Raw genomic sequence first — 25,960 nt, 5'->3', positions numbered from 1 at the left:
TCCCACCTCTCTCTCTCTCTCTCTCTCTCTCTCTCTTTTTTTTTTTTTGAGGGGGGGGGGGCAAGGCTAACCCTGTCCGATGCCACTGACCCAAACATCTTCTACTTCCTTTGGAACCTACTTTACTTAGGTTCTTGCCTCTCAGTCTGGCTCTTGCCTCTGTCCTGGGTGACTGGTGGGTGTTGGCATTACCACTTAGCTAGGGACACAGGAGGACCCGCCGATAGGATGATGGTGAGCTCGGTTTGAATCCATTTAAAGTTGAGTGTGCACCTGTGGGACACTGAGGAGGTGCCTGAGGACGGGCTGGAGACAGATATGAGAGGCACAGACACCAACAGGGAAGAGTACGATGATAGTTCATCTGGAACTAGACCCATGTGACCATTAAAAAGAATGGGGCACAGTGATATGAAATACAGGGAAATATGTCTACAAGGAACCTGAGACAGGATGTAGTAGGTTAAGAGCATTAAGGAGCCAGATTACTTTGGTTCAAAGCCCAGCCCTCCATTTGCTATGACCTTGAACAAATTACTTAACCTCTGTGCTTCAGCTTCTCCATATGCAAATGAGGATAAGAAATAATATCAGGGGTGCCTGGGCGGTTCAGTCGGTTAAGCATCCAACTTGATTTTGGCTCAGGTCATGATCTCATGGCTCATGGAATTGAACCCCACGTCTGGCTCTACAATGAGCATGGAGTCTACCTAAAAATCTGTCTCTCTCAAAAAAAGAGATGATTTTCAACTTAGTGCAGAGTTGCAAAAATAGTGTAGATTTTTCATATACTCTTTACCCAGCCATCTCTTATATTAACATCTTACATAATAATAGAACAGAGGTAGGGCACCTGACTGGCTTAGTCGATGGAGCATGTGACTCTTGCTCTTGGGGTCATGAATTCAAACCCCACATTGTGTATAGAGTTTGCTTAAAAATAAAATCTTTAAAAAAGTAAATAATGAAACAGAGATCACCAGGGGTGATTTTGTTCCCCAGGGGACATTTGACAAGGTCTTAAGACATTTGGGGTTGTCACAAATGGTAGGGAGGGAGATGCTACTGGCATTTCGTAGGTAGAAGCCAAGGATGTTGTTTAACATTCTACAAGGTACAGCATCCTCAACAAAGAATTATCCAGCCCCAATGTCAACTGTGCCAAAGCTGAGAAACCCTGCCTTAGAATAATGATCAAACATTTGTAAATACAATTGGAAATCAACATTAGTACAATACCATTAATTAAACTAAACTCTAGAAAAGAATTTCCCCAGCTTTCCCAGGATCCACATTGTCATGTCTCCTTAGTTTCCTCCAGTACATAACATGTAGGTCTTCTCTTGTCTTTCATGACCTTTGATACTTTCAAAAAGCAGAATGTCCCTCATTTTGATATTTTGTGGTAATAGGGTTTGTCTGATATTTTTCTCATGATCTGATTGAGGCTATGTGTTATTGGGAAGGATATCCAGGGACAATGTGCCCTTCTCAGTGCATCATACCAGGTGATCAATGATGTTGCAGTGTATTACTAGTTGCATTAAGGCATCTTTTGCTGCAAAACAAATTATCCCACAATTTAGTGGATTCACACTAATATTATTTCAGTTTCTATGGGTCAGGAATCCAGGCACAGTTTAACTGGTGTCAGCAGAAAAGGCTGTGGTCTCATCTGAAGGCTTGACTGGAGCAGGATCTACTCCCAAGCTCCTTCACGTGGTTGCCTGAAGGATTTAGTTACTGAGGGGATGACAGACTGAAGAAGAGTTCCTCACTAGCTATTGGCTGAGGGCCTCTCCGTAAGGCAGCTGGCTTTCATCAATGAGCAAGTGAGAAAGCAAGAGAGCAGGCAAAACAGAAACCACAGTCTCTTTGCAACTTAATCTCAGAAGTGATATCCCATCACTTTTACCATGTTCTATTTGTCAGAAGCTAGGGCTGGTCTATGCTCAAGAGGAAAGGGTTACACAAAGATGTGAATACTGGGACAAGAGGATCATTAGGGACCATCTTAAAGTCTGCCTACCATTCGTGATGTTATTAACTTTGATTGATTGGTTAAGGCAACTATTTTCCTTTTCGTAATGAATTACTTTTTGGGAGATACTTTGAGACTGTGCAAATATCCTACTTCTGCTTAAACTTTTGCCCACCAATCTTAGCATCTATTGGTATTTCTGGTCTACAGTAGTTCTTACTATGGTGATTTATTTCCCTTTTTCCTTCTACATTTAACTGGAATCTTTTTGTAATAAAGAGTTGTTCCAGGGCACCTGGGTGGCTCAGTCAGTTGAGCATCAGACTTCGGCTCAGGTCATGATCTCATGGTCTGTGAGTTCGAGCCCTGCATCAGGCCCTGGGCTGACAGCTCAGAGCCTGGAGCCTGCTTCAGATTCTGTGTCTCCCTCTCTCTCTGCCCCGCCCCTGCTCATGCTCTGTCTCTCTCTGTCAAAAATAAACATTAATTTTTTTTTTTTAAATAAGAGTTGTCCCTTCTCCCCATTTATGTATTAAATTATTAAAAAAAATTTTTTTTAATGTTTATTTAGTTTTGAGAGAGACAGAATGTGAGTGGGGGAGGGGCAGAGTGAGAGGGAGACACAGAGTCTGAAGCAAGGTCCAGGCTCTACACTGTCAGCACAGAGCCCGATGTGGGGCTCGAATCTGCAAATCGTGATATCATGACCTGAGCCAAAGTCGGATGCTTAACCGACTGAGCCACCCAGGCGCCCCTATATATTCAATTATTTATTGATACCAGCAGGGCTCAAAGATATTTGTTTTCTTCTGTTTATAGTCCGATACTATCATTATTTTGTTGTGCACATTGTTCCAAATTTGGCCACTGGGAGCTCTTTCACAGGTTGGCTTCTGTGCCCTTTCTACATGCTCTCATCCTTTTTATTTGAGCACTTCCTACCTCCTGGCACCACAAGATATTCCAGGCTCAGCTTGTATATTCTCTGCCCCAGCTCTGGAACCAATCACTTCTGCAAGCCTTGGTTCCTTTCATTGGAGAATGGTATTTAGAAACCAAGATCTAGGGGCGCCTGGGTGGCGCAGTCGGTTGAGCGTCCGACTTCAGCCAGGTCACGATCTCGCGGTCCGGGAGTTTGAGCCCCGCGTCAGGCTCTGGGCTGATGGCTCAGAGCCTGGAGCCTGCTTCCGATTCTGTGTCTCCCTCTCTCTCTGCCCCTCCCCCGTTCATGCTCTGTCTCTCTCTGTCCCAAAAAATAAATAAACGTTGAAAAAAAATTTTTAAAAAAAGAAACCAAGATCTAGGTGCTGGGTATGTCCATTGCTACTGGGGTGTCACTCATTTGGGCCCAAGTGGATAAAGCAAGGAAATATATGTGTATACATAGGTATCTGCACACTAAACTACAAACATGAGTCCATACTGCTGCTTCCCACTCTAATCCAGCCTCGCAGGGCTGGATTATTCTATCTCCTTCCGTCCCACCTTGTTTGTAACTTCTTTCTCCAGCAGTGAGAAATCTGGCTTTCACTATCTACAATATATTTCTTTACCCCTCTGTTCCACCCTGTGTTTATGTATGTACAAAAGTCGTTCCAGAATTGCTCAGTCACAATGCTGTGAGGAATTTATTTAACTAGAGTACAGTGTTTGTGTATAACTGTTTTTGTCTTTAGCCTTACAGTATCCAGTCAAAATGCTTTTTCCCAAGTTGTTTGGGTCAGCTCCTTTCTCCTCACCCCTTTAGGTGTAGTCATGTGATTCACTTATAATACAGGCTGCATTCCATCTTCACTCCTACATCTTGAGTGACAAATGCAAAGTCCTGCAGCCACAGTTCCAGACAGGGGAGTTCCATCATCACAAATCCCTCCTACTGCCTTTTTGTGTAAACAAAGCAAAACAAGCAAATATCAGTAAAAAAAAACCAAAAAACTAATGAAGAATGAGATAATTTATATAGAAAGGTGAAAACTAAAGCATAAAAAACAAAGCTACTGGGGTGTCTAGCTGGCTCGGTCAGTGGAGCATGTGACTTGATCTCGGGGTCGTGAGTTTGAATACCACGTTGGGTGTAGAGCCTACTTAACAAAAAAATAAAGCACTGAAGAGTGTATATCACAGAACACATAATTATCCCAATTGTATAAAAACTACAGGTTGTATTTCAGATTCCTGGATTCACTCAAATATGTTAACAATTGTTACTGGCGGGAGGGGTGCTGTTGAGAAATAAGAAGCTTAGGGGTGCCTGGGTGGCTCAATGGGTTAAGTGTCTGACTTCGGCTCAGGTCATGATCTTGTGGTTTGTGAGTTCGAGCCCTGCGTCAGGCTCTGTGCAGACAGCCCAGAGGCTGGAGCCTGCTTCGGATTCTGTGTCTCCCCCTCTCTTTGTCCCTCCCATGCTCATGCTCTGTCTCTCTCAATAATAAGATGTTAAAAAAAACCCTTAATTTTTAACAAAACATTTGGATTGTTTTTACAAGCAAATATCAGCAGTCATCTTTTAGCTATCAATTTTTTTTTTTTCAACGTTTATTTATTTTTGGGACAGAGAGAGACAGAGCATGAACTGGGGAGGGGCAGAGAGAGAGGGAGACACAGAATCGGAAACAGGCTCCAGGCTCTGAGCCATCAGCCCAGAGCCCGACGCGGGGCTCGAACTCACGGACCGCGAGATCGTGACCTGGCTGAAGTCGGACGCTTAACCAACTGCGCCACCCAGGCGCCCCATTAGCTATCAATTTTTAAAAATTTTTTCTTAATGTTTATTTTTTGAGAGACAGAGACAGAGCACAAGTGGGAGAGGGCAGAGAGAAAGGGAGACACAGAATCTGAAGCAGGCTGCAGGCTCTGAGCCGTCAGCACAGAGCCCGATGCAGGGCTCAAACCCATAGGCCATGAGATCACGACCTAAGCTGATGTCAGACACTTAACCGACTGAGCCACCCAGGCACCCCTCAGCAGTCATCTTTTAAAAATAAAATTGGAAGTTTCTATAAATGCATTGGAAAAGACCTGACCTCAGGAGAGAGAATGGGGCTATAAGGGTTTTATTTTCAGCCTGTACTTTTCTAGCTGATTTGAAATTAACAACCAACCACCTTGTCAAAGTCTGATATGTTTAAAAACCTTATTGGGTTTTTTTTTTTTTTAATGTTTATTTACTTTTGAGAGAGAGAGAGAGTGTGTGTGTGTGTGAGTGGGGGAGGAGCAGAGAGAGGGAGGGAGACACAGAATCTGAAACAGGTTCCAGGCTCTGAGCTGTCAGCATGGAGCTGGAGGCTGGGCTCAAACTCAGGACTGGCAAGATAATGACCTAGGCGAAGTCAGACGCTTAACCGACAGAGCCACCCAGGCAACTCAGGTTTGTTTCTAAATAAACAAATATGGGGAGAGACAACTCTAAGAGTAGGAAGAACAAGGTATCAGGAAACAGAAATGTGTTGTTGTTTATTTATTTTTGAGAGTGCGTGTGGCCAGGGCGGGGGGAGAGAAAGAATCCCAACACGGGGCCAAAATCAAGGGTCAGATGCTTAATCGACTGAGCTACCCAGGTGCCCCAGGAAATAGTTATTTCTGATGTCAGGAGGGAGGGGAGTCCTAAGAAGGGAAGTGTCTAATGGAGACCAAGGCGAGATCATCCTCCATGAACTACAGGCCAGCAAAACCAGGCGGCTGGCAGGTCCACCTCCCAAGAAGCTTGGTAATGAAATGAAGGGAGGAGGCAGAAGACTGGGTGGAATTTAGGGGGAGGGGAGGAGCAGTAGGCTAGACTTGGACATGTTAACGTACTGCAGAAAATCACCCAGGTCCATAAGAGTGGGGAAAAGGGACAGGGCAAGTTTCTGGGTGAAGCTCCTGAAAAAGGATCCAGAATGCAGCTCTGGGAAAGGGCCAACATCGACCTGGGATCTGTGGCCCAGGGAACACAGATGGGGTGTTTGGTGTCCTGTCTACTCATACCTGGGGGAAGGCTGGAGACAGGTGAAAACACTTTGTGCCAGACATCCCGCTATTTTAACTGCACTGTCTCTGAGATGTGGGTGCCATCATGGTGCTCCTTTTTAGAGCAGGAAACCTCGAATCGAAGAGGCGGACTTCCCCAAATCCCACCACTAATGACCAAAGTTCAGCCCCTGCCACACTCTGTCCTCTGGGATTTCAAAAGTTCAGGACCTGTGGATGCTCAACCCTGCTTTAGCTCATCTACATTTCACAATGAAGTAAACACTCTCAGTTCCAGTTTGGACAAGGAAATGAAGGCTTCGAGAAGTTAACTACTCTGCTCAGGATCACTCTTGGTGGCAGAGCCAGGATTCCAACCATAGGTGGTCTCAATCCGGAACCCGTATTCCTTACTACTACATCCAGTGTCCTTACCCAGACACTCGCTAATCTATTAGGATGACAATAATCCCACGACCTCTTTCACAGACCCATGGCAAAACCCAGAGCTGCGGGTTGGGTCACACCCAGTTGATCCTGAACTCTCACTGAGCAGCTGCGTAGAAAGTAGAGTGACAACCAGATGTCAACCCTCCCCATGTTAGATAAGGCCTCGCTCAAAGAGGACAACAATGATGCAACTTCTAATATTTTATTAACAGGAGTTTTTAAAAACAAGCATCCATACCAGTGTGGGGATGAGGGTGGGAGCAGAGAGGAAACAGGAGGGGAGGATGGTCAGCAGGAAGGAATTCTGTTCTATTGGTAATAAAGCTCCAGGTTCATCCCATCGTGGATTTCATCTGAAGTGAAGGTGTTAAGGAATTCTCACTGTGGGTTCCAGCTCCACCCCCCTCATCTTGCACACGTGGGTCAGAGTGGCCTGAGGGCCCAAGAAAGGCATTTTGAACCAGGTCATTTTGATTTGGAAAGAATCCAAACCATTAAAAAAAAGAAAGAAAGAAAAAAAGTTGATGCTCCTTTTGCACCATAGACATGCCTGAGTCTCACTCCATCCTGGCCTCCTGTCCACACTCAGGTAGAGTTCAGTAAGAAACATGTTGACCTTCAAGTGTCTTCTAAGCCAAGTCAAAATATTTCACCACCCACCCTCCTCCCCCAAGAAAATAATTACATGGCTCCCATTTTCGAAATGCTTACCATGTGCTGCGCACTAAGTTAAACGTTTTATGCGCACAATCGCACATAGATTCCAGCACGGAACAAAGAGAACCAAGTCGGGTATGCAGACCCTTCCTCAAGAAGTCACACAAAGGATACAGTCCCCCAGGGACACATGGTCCTTAAAAATCGTGTACCTGTGGGATAGAAACCTTTCAGACAGAAGCCTAAGGTGGCTTTTCATACTAGAGGCAAGCCGAGGAAACCCTGCCCAAGCAAAGGGCTGCCTGCAGGGCTCTGGAACCCAAACCTCTGGACTGATCCTGTCCAGCGCCCAGCTCTACCACTGTACTTACCACTTCTTCAGGACGATCTTGTTCCAACGGGTGCCAGTTTGGGCTGCGATTAGCTTCTTAAGGTCCCCGATGGTGTCATCAGTGCTGGGCGCAGAGGAGTTAAGGAAAATGGAAGGGGGAGGTAGAACGTGGAAGAGGACATTCCAGGGCTGAATGCACTCTACCAGGACCCCATCCGCCCCCTCCCCCAGGAAAGTCCCCCTACAACACAGACTGAGGTGCCCCAGGAACCACTGCCTCTCGGCCGCCGGTGGATACTTGCACTTAACGCGGACCTTCTTCCCTAGACGGTCGTTGCAAACAACCTCGATCATCCTGTCTGGAGCTACACAGGGCGCGGGGTGGAAGGCAGCAGAGTCAGGGCTTCAGGGGTCTCCCAGGACCCAAGACCCCGGGTTTGGGCTCTATGTTCACCCCTCAACCTCCCAGATCCGTGTCCTCCCGGGCCTCCCAGTCTCAGGACCGCGGACCCCAGGAAGCCGCGCCTCCCCTCTTCAGGTCGCCCGAAGGCCCGGCCTCGCCTCTCGCAGGGGCGCAGACCCTTGATGGCCGGGTCCCACCAGCTTTCCCCAACTGCGGACCTCTCTACCTGGCCCCTGACCTCGAAACGCTTGGAATCCGCCGACGCCACAATCTCCTTTCTCGAAGGCGGAACCCCGGTCAGAGTCGGAAGCGGAAGTGAGCAACCGGAAGCGTAGGTTCGTGCTCCCTGCTCAACATCCCTACGACTTCTTTCCGGTCCCAGGCGCAGGGTGGGTTTGCGGTTCCCAGGAGCGGTGCAGGGTCCCAAGGCTGGGTAGGGGGCGCCTGCCGTGGGTGCGTGGGGCCCCGTCGGCGTCCCGGCCCGTGCCTGGTCGGGGAAGGGGCGTGGAAGGAAAGCCAGAGGTCAGGGGCCGGCGCCCAGCTCCCTGGAAGTCGTCGGTTGGGGCCCCTTAGATGTGGGGAGACGCCGTCTTGTGTGGCTTCTGGTAGGAACATGGGGCGGGCGGGGGGGCTCGGGGGACATCCCGTGGGGGTAGTGACCCCCCGTTTTTGAGCCCGACGAAGCCTCTTAATTGCAGCTTCGGGGCTATGGCGAGCCTGAGCCTCGTCCGGCCTCTTCGCTCACCCCTCCGTTTGGCTATCGCGCCTGACCGGCCCCCTCCCACCCCACCCCCCCCAAGACACCTGGGCGCAGACCGCAGTCAGTAAGCAGAAACGCCGCCTGATGTCGTCCTGGACGCCAGCACTTAGAATGGAGTCCAGGTTGCACGCCAGCCTGTCAACACCGGCAAGTAAACCGAAAACGGCACAAGGGCAAAACCACCCACGTTTGTGTCTTCAAGAAAGGACGCTCCCGCCCTGCAGAGAGCAATTTGTACCAGATCTCAGCCTTGCCTTTCAGTCTCGAAGAAGCCCCTGGACTGGTCTGATTCCCCAGAACTGGTGGGACAGGGGGTACCCTTCTCTGAGTTCGAGCAAACAGCTGCCAATGGAACTGGTCAACCGTTCTTTCTTGGCAGACAGGGTTTTCCCAGTTTGGTGACCCTGGAGGCATTCGCCCTGAAAATGAGCCACCACTTCTGATTTGCCCAATCCACCTTCTCAAACTGGGCTATGAGATTAGGTGGGAGACATGAGAGGTCATCCTGTGGAAAGGGCAGATGCTCTATGACCCTGTGTGGGGCTGACCTAGTGTAGGGAGCTGGCCCAGGAGGTCCTACCACAAACACTAGGTTCAGGGGCCTTTCTGCTCAGACCTTTGACCTGTCATTCCTCTGAGAGCCCTTCTGAGTGCGCTTGAGAGGGGAGGGACTCTGAATGGAAAACTTACTCAGATTGGAGACACAGGCTTTGGATTTAGATGAGTCAAAACCTCAACATTACCGCTTTATATTACACTGTATGATCTCAAGGAATACAGTTACCCACACTTATTCTTATGTTCCTCATCTATGGAAAGGGGATAGCAATTCCCAGCCTGGGATTGTAGTAAGAATGGGTCTTGGACCAGCCTCTGACAGTCCTTTACGAATTTACACAAGGGGCACCTGGGTGGCTCAGTCGGTTAAGCTTTTGACTTAGGCTCAGGTCATGATCTTGAGGTTCCCGCATGGGGACAAACTTCAAAAATAAACTTCAAAACTTCAAAAGTAAACATTTTATTTTTTTTAATTTTTTTTTTAACATTTATTTATTTTTGAGACAGAGAGAGCATGAACAGGGGAGGGTCAGAGAAAGAGGGAAACACAGAATCTGAAACAGGCTCCAGGCTCTGAGCTGTCAGCACAGAGCCCGACACGGGGCTCAAACCCACAGACCGTGAGATCATGACCTGAGCCAAAGTCGGACGCTTAACCGACTGAGCCACCCAGGCGCCCCAAAAATAAACATTTAAAAAAAGAGAGTGAGACACATAATAAATCATGTGTGCATTTTTTTAATTTTAATTTTTTGCTACTATGAACAATGCTGTCTAAGCATTTGTGTCCTTTTTTTTTTTTTAATGTTTATTTTTGAGAGATAGAGCATGAGCAGAGGAGGGGTAGAGAGAGAAGGAGACACAGAATCTGAAGCAGGCTCCAGGCTCTGAGCTGTCAGCACAGAGCCCGACATGGGGCTTGAACTCATGGACTGCGAGATCATGACCTGAGCCAAAGTCGGACACTTAACCGACTGAGCCACCCAGGCGCCCCCCCCCCTTTTTTTTTTTAATTAAATAAACGTTTATTTACTTAGAGAAAGGGCAAGCAGGGGAGGGGCAGAGAGAGAATACCCCAAGTAGGTTCTGCACTGTCAGCATGGAGCTCGATGCGGTGCTCGATCTCATGAACACGAGATCATGACCTGAGCCGAAGTCAAGAGTCAGATGCTCAACTGACCGAGCTGCCCAGGTACCCCAACACCTTTTGCTTTTTAAAGCAAACAATATCGGGGCGCCTGGGTGGCTCAGTCGGTTGAGCATCTGACTTCGGCTCAGGTCATGATCTCGTAGTTTGTGAGTTCGAGCCCCGTGTCGGGCTCTGTGCTGACAGCTCGGAGCCTGGAGCCTGCTTCAGATTCTGTGTCTCCCTCACCCTCTGCCCCTCCCCTGCTCATGCTCTGTCTCTCTCTGTCTCAAAAATAAATAAAACATTAAAAAAAAAGATTACAAAAAATAAAGCAAACAATATCCTGGAGATTGTTCCAAATAGCATTGAAAGACCTGCCTCTTTTTTTTTTTTTTTTTTTTTTTTTAGCAATTTGAGATCCTAGACATGGGATCGTTGGGTCCAATAGAGGCTGCAATCTGATATTGCTAAATTGCCTTTGAGAGTTTGAATCAATTCTGCCCTTTCTGCAGGGTTGAAAGAGTCTGTTTCCTTACAGCAAGGCCAGTGTGGGTATTTTCTGTCTTCATCTTTTTTAAGCTGATAGATGGAAACCATAGTGTTTTACTTTTATTATTATTATTATTATTTTTAGTGTGTGTTTATTTTTGAGAGAGAGAGAGAGAGAGAGAGAGAGAGACAGAGCATGAGTAGGGGAGGGTCAGAGAGAGAGGGAGACACAGAATCTGAAGCAGGCTCCGGGCTCCGAGCTGTCAGCATAGAGCCCCACGCGGGGCTTGAACTCACAGACCACGAGATCATGACCTGAGCCGAAGTCAGATGCTCAATCGACTGAGCCACCCAGGTGCCCCATACTTTGTATTTATTTATGGATAAGTGTGAGCATACAGATGTATTATTTTTTAGCTTTACTGAAGTACAGTTGATAGGCAAAATTGCACACATTTAATATTTACATCTTAATAAGTTTTGCATGTTTTAAAAATTTTTAATGTTTATTTATGTATTTTTTAAAGTTATTTATATTTAGGGGCGCCTGGGTGGCTCAGTCAGTTAAGCGTCCAACTTTGGCTCGAGTCTTGATCTCATGGTTCATGAGTTTGAGCCCCACATAGGGCTCTCTGCTGTCAGCACAGACCCACTTAAGATTCTCTATCTCCCTCTTTCTCTGAGCCTCCCCCGCTTGTGGATGCACACGCTGCTTGTGCACTCTCTCCCCCTTCCCCAAAATAAACATTAAAAATGTTTATTTTTAGTAATCTCTACACCCATTTTAGGGCTCAAACTCAAGACCCTGAGATTGAGAGTCACATGCTCTTCCAACTGAACCATCCAGGAGCCCCTATTTTGCATTAAAAAAAAATTTTTTTTTAAGTTTATTTTGAAAGCGAGAAAGCGTGAGTAGGGGAAGGGAGAAAGAGAGGAAAGATCGAGAATCCAAGCAGGCTTGGTGCCATCAGAGTGGAGCCTGACAAGGGGCTCGAACTCATGAACCGAAATATGACCTGAGCCGAGGTCAGTGCTTAACGGACTCACCACCTAAGTGCCCCATGCATTCCTTTTTAAAAACAGTTTTCAATGGGGCGCCTGGGTGGCTCAGTTGGTTGAGTGACCGAGTGACCAACTGCGGCTCATATCATGATCTCACAGCTCAGGTCATGATCTCTTAGCTCAGGGGTTCAAGCCCCGTGTTGGGCTCTGTGCTGACAGCTCAGAGCCTGCAGCCTGCTTAGGATTCTGTGTCTCCCTCTCTCTGCCCCTAACCCACTCGCATTCTGTCTCTGTTTCTCTCAAAAATAAACAAACATTAAAAAAAATTTTTTTAAACAGTTTTCAACATCTCCAATTTCTGCACCTGTGTGTATGTATTGAAAACATTTATTGCCATTATAGGCTCTTGGGGATGTGATTTAGCAAAACCTCAAAATTAAATTTCACATGCCCCTTTGACCCATCAAACCAGCTCCTGGTTATTTATCCAATAAAAATAAAAACATGGGATATATGTGTACACGTACATACGTATATAAAATAACGCCTAGCTCCGATATTGTCTGTGGTAACAAATCTGGAACAACTTGAATACTCCTCAATACAGGAATGTTTGAATGAAATTCACTGCCCTTATGAATTGCTAATTTAAAAATGAGTGAGGGGTGCCTGGGTCGCTCAGTCAGTTAAACATCTGACTTCGGCTCAGGTCATAATCTCGCGGTCTGGTACGTGAGTTCGAGCCCCACAGTGGACTCTGTGCCGACAGCTCGGAGCCTGGAACCTGCTTCAGATTCTGTGTCCCCCTCTTTCTCTGCTCCTCCTCCACTCGCACTGTGTCTCTCTCTGTCTCTCAAAAATGAATAAACGTTACCAAAAAAAAGTTTAAAAATGAGTGATGGGGTACCTGACTGGCTCAATCAGTGGAGCATGTGACCCTTGATCTCGGGGTTATGGTTTCAAGTCCCACGTTTGGTGTAGCGATTACCTGAAAATAAAATCTTAAAAAAAAAAAAAAAAAAGAGTGATATGGGTCACCTGGCTGGCTCAGTCGGTAGAGCATGTGACTCTTGATCTCAGAGTTGTGAGTTCAAGCCCCATGTTAGGCATGGAACCTACTTAAAATTACAAAATTTAGGGGCGCCTGGGTGGCGCAGTCGGTTAAGCGTCCGACTTCAGCCAGGTCACAATCTCGCAGTCCACGAGTTCGAGCCCCGCGTCAGGCTCTGGGTTGATGGCTCAGAGCCTGGAGCCTGTTTCCGATTCTGTCTCCCTCTCTCTCTGCCCCTCCCCCGTTCATGCTCTGTCTCTCTCTGTCCCAAAAATAAATAAACGTTGAAAAAAATTTTTTTTTTAAATTACAAAATTTAAAATGTATCTCCAGGTTGTAAATTTAGGACCCACGTTGGGTGTAGCGATTGCTTAAAGTATTAAAGGGGGCACTTGGGTGGTTCAGTTGGTTAAACATCAGACTCTTGATTTCGGCTCAGCTCATGATCTCAAGGTTTGTGAGATTGAACCCCGTGTTGGACTCTCTTCTGACAGCACAGAGCCTGCTTGGGATTCTCTCTCTCCCTTGCTCTCTGCTTCTCCCCTGCTCTTTCTTACATGCATGCACTCTCTCTCTCTAAATAAATAATTTTAAAAAATAATAAAACATAATCCTAGGGGCGCCTGGGGGGCTCAGTTGGTTAAACATCTGACTCTTGATTTCCACTCAGGTCATGAACTCACGTTGTGGGATGAAGCCAGGCATCCGGGCAACGTGCTGGGCTTGGAGCCTGCTTGAGAGTCTCTCTCTCTGCCCCGCCCCCACAGAAGCACGCTCTCAAAAACAAATTAAAAAAATATATATGTTTTTATTTTTGAGAGAGAGACAGTGAGAGTGGGGGAAGGGCAGAGAGAGAGGGAGAGGAGACAATCTGAAGCAGGTTCCAGGCCCTGAGCTGTCAGCGCAGAGCCCCACCCGGAGCTTGAACTCACGCACTGCGAGATCAAGACCTGAGCCGAAGTCAGACGCCCATTTACTGAGTCATCCAGGTGCTCCCAAAATGAATGTTTTAGAAGTGAATGATATACAGTTGGTGGGAGTGTCAACTCCCCCTCTGTGGAGAACAACTTAGCACTATCAGTCAGAACGAAAAATTGAACACACCCTTTAACAAGCTGTTTCAGTTCTACAAATTTATTCATGTTCATAGGCATCAAAAAGCATTACTAGGTTTAAAAACAAGTTAGGGCTTCGCTCTCCTTTAGGCCAGCCGCTGGTCGTCCCGCCCCAACCCCGCGGTCAAGGCGCCCCAATGCTTGAGCGCGCCTTCCGGGCTTGGTCTTGGGGTCTGTAAGCCCGGCGCTCCCAAGACTCGCCGCGCTCGGGGACCGTCACCGCACTTAACGCCCACCCGGGGCCGCCAGTCAACAACCGAGCCACTTTTTCCAGGCTGGATCCCAGTCCCCAGCCCCGCCTCGAGCCTTGTTCCCGCCCTTAATCCCGCTCCGTGGTTTAGTTCCAGCCCCTAGCTCATCCCTGGGTCTCCCGTCACCGCCCCAGGCTTGCCCTCGGGTCCCTAGTCACTGCCCCGTCAAGCATCCGGGCTCTGCCCTAACCTCAGCCCCGCCCACAGCCTTGTCCCCGCCCCTGACCCCGCCTCCGGGTGCGTCACCGCCTCAGCCACGCCTTCCGGGCTCAGGCCTGGTTCCCAGCGTGTCCCCTGAGCTCCATCCAGATAGTGGGCGGGTCTGTCGCCGGGGCCCAACCCTGTCCCCGCGAGAGAAAAGCTGAAACTCTCCGCCGGCTGCTGGAGGCGGCAGCCTCCGCCTTGCCGGCACCCCCAGCCACCCGCCGCCTGCTGGCCCCCGGAGGGTGAGATCGTGAATCCCCTTACAGCCACAAGCGGAAGTGCGTGTCGGCGGGATCATGGCGACTTTGGCGGACCTGCCGGACTCAGTCCTGTTAGAGATCTTCTCTTACCTCCCGGTCCGGGATCGAATTCGCATCTCCAGGTGCGGCCCCGCCCCGCGGGTGGGGGGAAGAGCCGGGCGGGGGGAGCACCCGGAGATGCGAATCCGGTCCCCGGGGGGCCGCGGTTAGTTTTTTTAACGGCGGGTCCCCTCCCCCCAGGGTTTGTCACCGCTGGAAGAGGCTGGTGGACGACCGGTGGCTCTGGCGACACGTCGACCTGACTCTGTACACGGTACACGGGGTCAACCGGGCGGGCATGGGCCGCGGTGGGGTCTCTGGGCCGCAAGGACCGCTCCTTGCACCCTAGAGTTCGAGCTTGGCAGTCCAGGGTGCATCCCGGCAGCGTCCCTTAGCTGCCCTTCGGTGACCTCCTGGCCTGTTTCCCCATTTCCAAAATGAGGATAGCCAAGATCGTTCAGGGAGCTTAGAGCAGTGTCTGGCGGACGGCGAGCCTATGACAAATGCCTCTTGATTACATTAGCTATTGATGAGTTTTTCTGGAGAAATCATTCTCCAGATTCAACTTAATTTCCAGAATTTATTTACTGAGTATTGCAACTGAACCTTTTCCATGTTTTCCCATTTGCATTGTATTTTTCTTGTTTTCTTATGAACTATTTCAACTATACAGAGAAATGTATAGAGGATAATCTGAAACAACTATGTACTTACCACCTAGATTTAACCCATTTTAAACTTTAGTCATTTTCTTTTTTTTAAGTTTATTTAGTTTGAGAGACAGAACAGAGCGAGCAGGGGAGGAGCAGAGGGAGAGAGAGGGAGAGAGAATTCCAAGCAGGCTCTGCACTCTGAGCGTGGAGCCCAACCTGGGGCTCAAACCCACCAACGTGGGATCATGACCTAAGCTGAAATCAACAGTCCAATGCTTAAAGGACTGCGCCACACAGGCGCCCCAAACTTTTGGTCATTTTTGCTGCAGATCGTGTGAGACATACATGCAAAGACTTATGTATATGCATATGCATACATCATTTATAGATGTATTCATTGCATTTTTTGAAACCCTTCTCAGAGGTAACCACTATTATAAAATGGATTTGTAGTATTCCTTTCATGTTTTTATTTACTTCCTGTGTGACTACCCATAAGCAATATACAATTTTGTTAATGTGTTTCTAAAGTTGAAATAATGCTGTTCTGTCTAGGTAATTAAATGCTATTTATTATATATCCACCGATGGCTTTATTTACACAACATTGCTTTTGACACATGTAAATCTAGCTCATTCCTTTCAACTTGTTAAGTGAATATACCACAATTTGTTTACCTGTTTTCCTGTTGACAGACCTTTAGGTTATTTCCAACTTTTTACTCTCACAAACAGTGTTATAAAATAGTGTCAAACTTCACTGTGTATATGAATCACCTGAAGATCTTGTTCAAATGCTGATTCTGGGGCACCTGGCTGGCTGATTCAGTAGAGTATGTGACTCTTGATCTTGGGATTGTGAGTTCAAGCCCCATGTTGGGTGTAGAGATTACTTAAAAATAAACATCTTAAAAAATAATTTAAGAAAATAATATGGGGCGCCTGGGTGGCGCAGTCAGTTAAGCGTCTGACTTCAGCCAGGTCACGATCTCGCGGTCCGGGAGTTCGAGCCCCGCGTCAGGCTCTGGGCTGATGGCTCGGAGCCTGGAGCCTGTTTCCCATTCTGTGTCTCCCTCTCTCTCTGCCCCTCCCCCATTCATGCTCTGTCTCTCTCTGTCCCCCCCAAAAAATAAATAAACGTTGAAAAAAGTTTAAAAAAAAAAAAAAAAAAGAAAATAATAAAATGCTGATTCTGATTCAGTGAGCTGGGTGGGGCCCCAGATTCTGATTTTCTAACAGCCCCTCAGGTTTTATGCTATGCACAAATTTTACACTATGCAGTTTCTTTTTTCTCTCTTCTTTCTTGTTTTGTTTTATGTTTATTTTTTGAGAGAGAGTGCGCAAGCAGGGGAGGGGCAGAGAGAGAATCCAAAGCAGGCTCCATCCTTGCTATCAGCACAGAGGCTGATGTGGGGCTCAAACCGATGAACTGTGAGACCATGACCTGAGCTGAAGTGGACACTCAATGGAGCCACCCAGGGACCCCTACCGTCTTTTTTAAAAAAGGTTAAATGTACATACAATGAAATGCAAGGTGTTTCCACTTACATTTTGTTTGTTTTGCAGTAATTAACTTCCTGGGGTTAAGTTTTGCAGTTTTCACCGTTACTAGATTGTGATTTTTGTTATTATTTTTTTATGCTTATTTATTTTTGAGAGAGAGATTGAGAGCAGGGGAGGGGCAGAGAGAGGGAGACACAGAATCTGAATCAGGCTCTAGGCTTCAAGCTGTCAGCACAGAGCCCAATGTGGGGCTTGAACTCACGAACTGTGAGATCATGACCTGAGCTGAAGTTGGACGCTTAACCGACTGAGCCACCTAGATGCCCCTATTATTATTATTTTTAAGATGACCTTAATTTACTCTGGACAGTTGTAGCCTTTTTCAGTTGGGCTTTGTGTTGCTCATTCCTAGTGGCAGTGGCCACGAAGAAAGGGATAAATGCTGGTGACTTGTTCTGCTTTCTTACTTACAAGGACCCCACTCTGTTGCTGAAGACAGATCTGTTATGATCTTCCCTTTTCTCTCAGTGCTTTTGTTCAAACCTAGAAGTCAAAACGATGGGGTTCACTTGGCCTGTTACTCCTGGGGAGGTGCATGGTGAGGTGAGGCTGGCAGGGGTCGGGCAGAAGCCCAGGGGAGCACTAGTGCCCCAGCTGGGCTGGTCCGTCTCCAGGCAGGTAGGGGCCTTGGGATATTCTCCGTATCTCTCACCCTGTCACCCCCGCCTCTGGCTCTTACAGATGCGGCCTAAAGTCATGTGGCACCTCCTTCGCCGCTATATGGCATCCCGGCTCCGTTCCCTGCGGGTGGGCGGCTACCTGTTCTCAGGCTCCCAGGCCCCCCGGCTGTCCCCCGCCTTGATGAGGGCCCTGGGCCAGAAGTGCCCTAACCTGAAGCGTCTCTGCCTGCACGTGGCCGACCTGAGCATGGTGCCCATCACCAGCCTGCCCTGCACCCTGAGGACCCTGGAGCTGCACAGCTGCGAGATCTCCATGGCCTGGCTCCTCAAGGAGCAGGACCCCACCGTGCTGCCCTTGCTCGAGTGCATCGTGCTGGACCGGGTCCCTGCCTTCCGTGATGAGCACCTGCAGGGCCTGACGCGCTTCCGCGCCCTGCGGTCGCTGGTGCTGGGCGGTACCTACCGAGTGACCGAGACAGGGCTGGATGCGGGCCTCCAGGAGCTGGGCTACCTGCAGAGGCTGGAGGTGCTGGGCTGCACCCTCTCAGCTGACAGCACCCTCCTGGCCGTCAGTCGCCACCTCCGAGATGTGCGGAAGATCCGGCTGACCGTGAGGGGCCTCTCTGCCCCCGGCCTGTCCGTCTTGGAGGGCATGCCAGCCCTGGAGAGTCTGTGCTTGCTGGGCCCTCTCATCACCCCAGAAATGCCTTCTCCGGCTGAAATCCTCTCTTCCTGCCTCGCCATGCCCAAGCTCAGGGTCCTTGAGCTGCAGGGGCTGGGGTGGGAGGATCAGGAGGCCGAGAGGATCCTGTGTAAGGGGCTGCCCCACTGTATGGTCATCGTCAGGGCCTGCCCCAAAGAGTCCATGGACTGGTGGATGTGACTGCATCACCCATCCATGTTGGCTTTCATGGGTGAGCCCCAGACCCTCTGGACAGCACCTTGCAGAGGGCCCGTAACCAGGTTGAGAGAGCCCAAAGCCACAAGGTAGAACGAAGGCCTTGGGGCCTCCGGACAGTTGGAATCCCTGTTTGCCAGTTGTTTGGCCTCTGTGACATCAGCCAGCTTCTCGGAGGGCCTATCCCCACATCTGGAAGTGGGGAAGATCATAGCTACCTCATGGTTATGTCGCGAAGCCTTATTCTTTACCAGCCCCCGGGCCAAAAAGGTCCTCGACGATGGGTCATTCTCAGGAACAGAATGGATGCAGCAGGGTGGGGTTAAGAGTTAGGGGGAGCTGAGGGCCAGGGCCCCTTTAGGAGGCCTGGCAAGACTATCTATGCATGTGCACCCCCACGCTGACACGCCATTGATACACGAGGGATGCGATGAGAAAGCCCAGGAAGACTTCTGCTTTGACGATTGAAAGTGTCAGTGAAGGTTCTCAGTTGTACTTTCGGTATTTTGGTATTCTATATTTTCAAATTTTTCCACAATATATATTATTTTGCTATTAAAGAAAAATAATTTTTTTTTCCCAAAAGCATTTGGTTTATTCATTCAACAAACATTTCTTGCCTGCCCACTATTTTGCAAGCACTGGTCGAAGCCCTGGGGCCGCAGCAGTGAACAAAACAAGACCTGAGCAGACGGCAGGGTCGACCTCCAGGTGAACACATTGATGGGATGGTTTTAGAGACTGGGACAATTAAAAACATTTTTTTAATGTTTATTTATTTTTGAGAGAGAGAGAGAGACAGTGTGTGAGCAGGTGAGGGGCAGAGAAAGAGAGAGGGAGACAGAATTTGAAGCAGGCTCCTGGAGCCTGGAGCTGAGCTGTCAGCACAGCGCCTGACGCGGGGCCCGAAATCCCAGACCGCAAGATCACAGCCTGAGCCGAAGTCGGACGCTTCGCCGACTGAGCCACCCGGGCCCCCTGAGACTGAGACGATTTTGAAGTAGGCTCACATGATGGAGGTGCCTGTGCCTGGTGGAGTGGGTGGGGCAAGCCTCTCAAGTTTGGAGACCTGAGGGGTGAGGAGGAACCCCCTCTGGGAAGTGCGGGGGAAAAAAGAAGGCCAAGACGCTGGCTGAGATAGGGATGAGTTTGACCTCTTTCAAGATCAGGAAGAAGATCTGCGTGGCTGAGGGAGGAAGAGGTGAGCAATAGGAAGCGAAGTCAGCTGATGGGGTGAGGTTGGAGGGTCCCCACAGGTGGCACAGGCTTTAGGGGGTCAGAAAGCAGCAACTCCTTTTCCTGCCCGTTGAGTCTGAGCCACTTGAAAGATGCAGGTGGCAGGCCGATAGCGATCAGGAGATGAGTGTCGCTTCTGACCCGAGCTGGGGAGGAGGGCGTGTATGAACGAGACAGGATCACCACCTGCCCACTGGCCCAGCTTGCCTGCTCTGTGGTGGGCCAGAGCCAGAAGAGAAGATGGGGTTGAACTGATACCCTTGGTTCCTTGTTCCAAGCTCACTTCTCAGAGGACCTGGCTGTCTCTCTCATGCTTTCCCGCTAGGGGGTGGAGGAGAAATTCTCCATCTGGCCACCTGAGGACTATGGTTTGAGTGCTCCTCCACTGTGGCCATGGTGAGTGTCTACCTATCCCATGCTGATCAAATCTGGCAGCTCCAGGCCAGGGCACCTGGGGGACTAGATTGTTCCAGGCTGGGGCACTGGTACTGAAGAGATGTCTTTCTCCCTGTCTCACCCGATTTCAGTGACCCCTTTCTGGGCTTAGCTCAGAGGGCTGGTAGGGTTATGGCAGAGCCTGACCACCACCTTCGGGACCAGGGGCCAGGGGCTTGAGGATGCCCTCTGTTATGAAATGAACCTGAGATCTGTTTTAATCACACATGGTGGGGGCGCCCGGGTGGCTCAGTGAGTTGAGTGGCCAACTTCAACTCAGGTCATGATCTCACGGTTCGCGGGTTCAAACCCGGCGTCGGGCTCCGTGCTCACAGCTCAGAGCCAGGAGCCTGCTTCAGATTCTGTGCCTCCCTCTCTCTCTGCACCTCCCCCACTCATGCTCTGCCTCCTTCTCTCAAAAATAAATAAACATAAAAAAATCTTTTTTTCAAAAATCACGTACGGCGATGGACACGGAGACAAGTGTCTTTGGAAGAAAACTTTCTTACAGTAAAACCTTGGTTTGCGAGCACAGTTTGTTCTGGAAACATGCTTGTAATCCAAAGCACTTGTATATCAAAGCGAATTTTCCCAGAAGAATGGAAATTCAGATGATTCATTCCACAACCCAAAAATATTTATATAAAAATGATTACAATACTGTAATATAATACAAAATAGTAAAGAAAATGCAAAACATAAATAAAAAAATAAATTAACCTGCACTTACCTTTGCAAACCTTCATGGGCGGTGTGAGGGAGACAAGAGAGAGGAGGGTGATTGTGTAGGAGACCGACTTTCACTATCACTAACGGAATCACTGCTCTTGGCTCCATGGAATCTTTTTCCTGTGCAACTTTAACAAGGAACTTAGCCAATGACACTTGCTTTTGCCTCCTTCTGAGGATTTCGCCGAGATGTGGCATCGCATTGTCATTAAGCAGATTCCTCGCTCGCGCTGCTACAGCCTTATTCGGGTGGTGCTTTTCTACAAAATCTTGCACTGTTTCCCACGTTTTACACGTCTCCCTAATCTCATTTGGGGTGAGGGATTCCTCCGCCTTTTCCTCCTCCTCCTCCTCTGCAGACGAGATCTCATCCATAACCTCTTCCTGTTGCTTGTGATGCGGATCCATCAGCCATCAGTGGTCAGCTCCTGGCCATGTTCCTCCACCAGCTCTTGAATGACATCCTCATTCGCCTCCAGTCCCCCCCTTGGTCTTCCCCAAGGACACAATTTCATCGACCACCGGTGGCTCCTGTTCATGAGCAAGCCCCTCTAAGTCATATCTAAGAACACAATCAGGCCACAGTTTTCTCCAAGCAGAATTGAGGGTTCTCTTGGTGATCCCATCCCAGGCTCTGTCGATGATCTTGAGGCAGTTCACGATGTGGGAATGATTTTTCCAAAACTCTTGGAGGGTAAGGCTTGTTCCTTGGGCCACCTCGAAGCATCGCTGAAATAGTGCTTTAGTGTAAAGCTTTTTTAAAGTTCGCAACGACCTGCTGATCCATGGGCTGGAGGACTGGAGTGGTGTTGGGAGGAAGGAACTTGACCTTAATGAACTTGAATTCCTCTAGTAAGTCATCCTCGAAGCCTGGAGGATGAGGAGGGGCGTTATCCGTAACCAGCAAGGCTTTGGGTGGCAGATTCTTTCCTAAAAGGTACAGTACTTGTGATTCCCAAGAGGAGGGGAATGTCTCACAGAGCCATTATGGGGAAAAGCCATGATGGGGTCTGTAGGAGACAGGAGAAGTAGGAGGAAAGCACAGGCATGAGCCTTTATTATGGTTTTTGCAGGAAGAAATAGGCGAGGCAGGGTAGGCAAGCTGAACAAGCTTAGAATTGGCTACTTCGAATAATTTTGGTGGGCTCTAGGCTCTAGAGGCCATTCCTAGTTGTCTGTTACTTGGCCCTGGCGTGATTTAGGGCAGAGGAAATATTGGCTTGCTGTGTTAGGGGTGAGATAACAGAGGTAGTTGGATTGGCTGGTTTGCATATGAAAGTGCGCTCAAAAGCAAGTTGTTTCCTATCTCTAGGAATTACCCAACCCTCAGAGGGGTGGTCCTGAGCCAGGTTTGCAAGGCCCTAAGGTGTCAAAGCATCACAAAATATAGAAAATTAAAAAGAGGATGAATACACCCTCCATTGGAAGTAAAAGGCAATCGCAAGAACTAACATTTCTCGAGTGTGTATTTTGTGTCAGGTACTATGCTCAGTCCTTCATTTATGGACTTTTACCAGCAGCCCAGTGAGGAAGGTACAGAGGAGGAAACTGAGGCACAGAGAAGTTAAGTTGCCCAAAGTCACACAACTAGAGAAGTAGCAGAACTGAGTAATCTTATCCTACAGTCCTAACCATTAGGCGAAACTGCCTAGCTGATAGGTAGCAGTTCTAAAAGCCTGGCCCAACAGTTGTGCCCCATCAGGGAACAAAGACTAGACATAAAAATTTTTGTGTAGCTCTACTGAGGTATAATTCATAGCAATAAACAGCACATATTTAGGTGCATAATTTGATGAGTTTTGACACATGTGTATGTTGTCTTTTACTCATTATGATGATTTTAGGATTTATCCAAGCTCTTGAAGGAATCAAAACTTTGTTCCTGAGTAGTATTCCATCATGTGACTATAATAGCATAGTTTGTTACCCATTCACCTTTGATGGATATTTGTGTTAAAGCACATATATCTTGTTAAAATAATTTTTTCTGATATAACAAATAATATATGCCTGTGAAGAATTTTAACAGTACAGAAAGGGTACCTCTTTCTAATCCCAGGCCCCAGAGGAAATCACTGTGAGAAGTTTGAGGTAGCCTTCTAGAATTTTGTCTACAATTGGGAGTTTGGAGAAAAATCAAAGACATTAAAAAAATTTTTTTTTAATGTTTATTTTGAGAGAGAGAGAGACAGAACGCAAGGGAGGAGTACGAACTCATGAACTGTGAGATCATGACCTGAGCCGAAGTTGGATGCTTAACCAACTGAGCCACCCAGGCACCCCACCCTGCCTTTTCTCCCTCTTTCAATAACGCTTTTGAATGAAGTCTCCTTACCAATGTCCAGAATTATTTTTCACAATGATAAAGAAACAAAAATCCCTTGGGTCATTTTTGACTCTTTATTCTAAAACTACACAAATCCATTAGCAGATAGCCATTGGCTCTGCCTTAATTTTAGCACCAGAGTGGATCCCACTCCCTCCATTCTCCCCAGCCACCTTTGTCCAGCCATCTCCATCTGTCACTGGGATTATTGCCTTAACTTTCTAATGGTCCTCGCTGATTCTATCTTTTCTTCCCTAGAGTCACACAAAAGACGAAGAAAATTTTATTTCATTTATTTAAAGTTTTTAAAATGTTTATTTATTTTTGAAGGAGAGAGAGACAGAGCATGAATGGGGGAGGGGCAGAGAGAGAGGGAGACACAGAATCCGAAGCAGGCTCCAGGCTCTGAGCTGTCAGCACAGAGCCCGACGCGGGGCTCGAACTCACGAACCGCGAGATCATGACCTGAGCCGAAGTCAGACACTCAACCAGCTGAGCCACCCAGGCGCCCCAAAGAGAATTTTAAAAATAGACATCAGGTCATGTTGCTCCTGGAGCTCAAAATTCTTCAGGGGCTCCTCCATTGCTCTCAAGGTAACACCCACAATTCTTAGAGTTGCTCAGATGGCCTTGTATGATCTGACTTCATTGCTTCTCTGACTTCACTTCCAATTAGTCTCCAACCTGCCCGACTCACTTCAAACATTTTAGACACTGGACTTCTGATGTTGCCTACTTTTTAAAAGTTTATTTATTTTGAGGGAGAGGGAGAGGGAGAGGGAGAGAGAGAGAGAGAGAGAGAGAGAATCCCAAGCAGGGTCTGCACTGTCAGTACAGAGCCTGATGCAGGACTCGAACTCAGAAACTGTGAGATCATGACCTAAGCCATAATCAAGAGTCGGATGCTTAACTGACTGAAATACCCAGGTGCCCCTCTGCTGTTGTTTTAGAGGCCAAACTTCTCCTACCTCAGGACCTTTGCCCTTGTTCATTCTCCAGAAACTCACACTCATTCCCTGAATTCCTCCAACCAGATGGCTGGGGGGTGTACATGGTTCTGGGCCTTAGTTTTCTCATCTGTCAAACTATTCTTTCTCTTTACCTCAAACACCAGGCAGATATAACCAAAGGTATAGTGGGAGGGGAAAATGCTTTTCAAAGTGAGAACTGTTGGGGTGTCTGGGTGGCTCCCTTGGTTAAGCGACCGACTCTTGATTTCGGCTCAGGTCACCATCTCTCTGTTGGTGGGATGGAGTCCCACGAGGGGCTCCGCACCGACAGCACGGATCCTGGTTGGGATTCTCTCTTACTCTCTCTCTGCCCTTCCCCTGCTCTCTCTGTCTCTCAGAAATAAATAAATCAACATTTAATGTGAGAACTGTTGACCTTAAAAAAAAAAAAACTGGCGGTTATTTTATCAGCAAAAGATGGGCTTATTTAGGAACAGCAAAAATTTGCAACCCCAGGCCCAGGCAAACCATGGCAAAACCATAGGTAAGTCCCCACAATAAAGGAAGGTAGCTCTTTTTATAGAGGAAAAAGGGGGAGTGGGGAGGGGCTTTTATAAATTAAAAGTGCATTGGAATAAATTGGGAGTTTGAAGTATAGTGGGTTCTCATTGGCTGAGCTGTTGCTGGGGAAGGAAAAAGCTTCCTTCCTCTTGCTGGGATACTAAAGGAGTACTTACTTCCAAGGTCCCTCTCTTCCTGTTGGACCTACAATTGACTAGTGCTGGGCATGAAAGCTCTCCCAACTGGTCTCCCAACTCCATTCTAAATGAGGTTTCCTTTCATTCGTTTTCACAAACCTTTCCAATAGGGAAGTAAAGTTTTATATAGTTGGTTTCAAGAGCTACTTGAGATAGAGTGTAATACCCTCAATAACCAGAAGATGGCAGCACATCACCGGATTTGTCACTTAGATAATTGCACCCTCACAATATAGGAATTGGGAGACGTTGCTAGTATTTATACACCTCGTCACCCTTCATAAATAGGGAAAATGGAAGGAATGTATACTTGCCGGGCATCTACTGTATGGGCTGGATACTCTTATTTACATTTGTGACTTAAGTCAGAGCACGTCCCCCATCTCTCAGAACTCCCCCAAAACAATCAAATGGGAAATGAAACAAAAAATTAAATGTATATATATAGTGCCTAGGAGTAAACCTAACTGAAAGACAACCCACTGAAGAAGAAAATTTAAAAACTTTAAGGCCCTAGGGAAGGAACGGGATGAATGGAGGTGTGATCCACTTTGTGGACAGATACTTTTGTAAACCTGGTGTTCTGTCACAGAGTCTTGGAAAGAATGACAAAAGAAGCAAGAAAAGCTTTTATTGGGCATCCTGAGGACGGGCCCACTGAGCGTGAGGCCCGCCCAAACCCTGCCCTCACACCTGGTTCTCATCCGGTTTCCGCCCCCCGAGCCCGGAAGCCCCCTTAGCCCTGCCCACAACGCACTACGCTTACCCTCAAGCCCCGCCTTCTAGGATTGGTCTTCACCCACCCTGCCACGCCCCCAAGGCCTTGTCTCAGGCCAAGCCACGCCCCCAGACACTGTCCCCGCCCCTTCCCCGCCCACTAATCCTCGTACTCCTTCCTGGCTGGGCGGATTTAAGACCCTTGCCTGCCCGCTGGCTTCTTCAAGCTCTGCCCTCCTCCGACTCGGCTGGGCGGGAGCCCGGGGGACCCGCGCCATCTCGGCTCACAAAACCGGAAGCAGAAGTGTCTGTCAGCCGGGGCGCCGTCGCAGGCTTCATCGCCTCTGGGGCACATGGGAGCGCCCAGCTCTGGTGTCGCCTGGTGGGTCTGGCTTGAAAGATCCAGGGCCAAAGGGCAGGTCCGGTCAGTCCCTTGCGGCGCGTTTT

At 48.2% G+C, this 25,960-nt stretch overlaps 2 protein-coding genes across 5 annotated transcripts; one reads left to right on the top strand and one right to left on the bottom strand.

Annotated features, from left to right (window-relative positions):
* Positions 1 to 6,565: 6,565 nt before the first annotated feature.
* UBL5 (ubiquitin like 5) lies at positions 6,566 to 8,083 on the bottom strand. 3 transcript variants are annotated; one of them, XM_047850387.1, is made up of 5 exons: positions 8,009 to 8,083; positions 7,666 to 7,732; positions 7,408 to 7,491; positions 7,211 to 7,248; positions 6,566 to 6,732 (listed from the first exon to the last, which is right to left on the bottom strand). In XM_047850387.1, exons 2-5 carry the CDS (start codon positions 7,719 to 7,721, stop codon positions 6,689 to 6,691), a joined length of 222 nt encoding a protein of 73 aa, XP_047706343.1. In that variant the 5' UTR covers positions 7,722 to 7,732; positions 8,009 to 8,083; the 3' UTR covers positions 6,566 to 6,688. The 3 variants fall into 3 exon arrangements, with proteins under 3 accessions (XP_047706343.1, XP_047706344.1, XP_047706345.1); XM_047850388.1 differs by having other exon boundaries at positions 7,997 to 8,072; XM_047850389.1 differs by having other exon boundaries at positions 7,989 to 8,062.
* A 70-nt stretch (positions 8,084 to 8,153) lies between these two features.
* FBXL12 (F-box and leucine rich repeat protein 12) lies at positions 8,154 to 18,947 on the top strand. Of its 2 annotated transcripts, none has more exons than XM_047850385.1 (4): positions 8,154 to 8,375; positions 14,596 to 14,711; positions 14,830 to 14,902; positions 17,526 to 18,947. In XM_047850385.1, exons 2-4 carry the CDS (start codon positions 14,626 to 14,628, stop codon positions 18,345 to 18,347), a joined length of 981 nt encoding a protein of 326 aa, XP_047706341.1. In that variant the 5' UTR covers positions 8,154 to 8,375; positions 14,596 to 14,625; the 3' UTR covers positions 18,348 to 18,947. The 2 variants fall into 2 exon arrangements, with proteins under 2 accessions (XP_047706341.1, XP_047706342.1); XM_047850386.1 differs by lacking the exon at positions 8,154 to 8,375 and adding an exon at positions 13,708 to 13,748.
* The last annotated feature ends 7,013 nt before the right edge of the window (positions 18,948 to 25,960 follow it).

The sequence above is a fragment of the Prionailurus viverrinus genome, chromosome A2 (genome assembly GCF_022837055.1).
Source record: "Prionailurus viverrinus isolate Anna chromosome A2, UM_Priviv_1.0, whole genome shotgun sequence".
Taxonomy (NCBI): Eukaryota; Metazoa; Chordata; class Mammalia; order Carnivora; family Felidae; genus Prionailurus; species Prionailurus viverrinus.
Note: the sequence above shows the minus strand (reverse complement) of the source record. Positions and strands in the feature narration are given on the sequence as shown.

What these genes read in the sequence shown, in the direction of transcription:
- FBXL12 (XM_047850385.1), top strand. Translation starts at nt 14,626, where the DNA reads ATGGCGACTTTGGCGGACCTGCCGGACTCAGTCCTGTTAGAGATCTTC. An exon ending in GATCGAATTCGCATCTCCAG is followed by an intron (nt 14,712 to 14,829) that starts GTGCGGCCCCGC and finishes CCCTCCCCCCAG; the next exon opens with GGTTTGTCACCGCTGGAAGA. An exon ending in TCGACCTGACTCTGTACACG is followed by an intron (nt 14,903 to 17,525) that starts GTACACGGGGTC and finishes TGGCTCTTACAG; the next exon opens with ATGCGGCCTAAAGTCATGTG.
- UBL5 (XM_047850387.1), bottom strand. Translation starts at nt 7,721, where the DNA reads ATGATCGAGGTTGTTTGCAACGACCGTCTAGGGAAGAAGGTCCGCGTT. An exon ending in AAGGTCCGCGTTAAGTGCAA is followed by an intron (nt 7,492 to 7,665) that starts GTATCCACCGGC and finishes CTCTGCGCCCAG; the next exon opens with CACTGATGACACCATCGGGG. An exon ending in AAGATCGTCCTGAAGAAGTG is followed by an intron (nt 7,249 to 7,407) that starts GTAAGTACAGTG and finishes TCTATCCCACAG; the next exon opens with GTACACGATTTTTAAGGACC.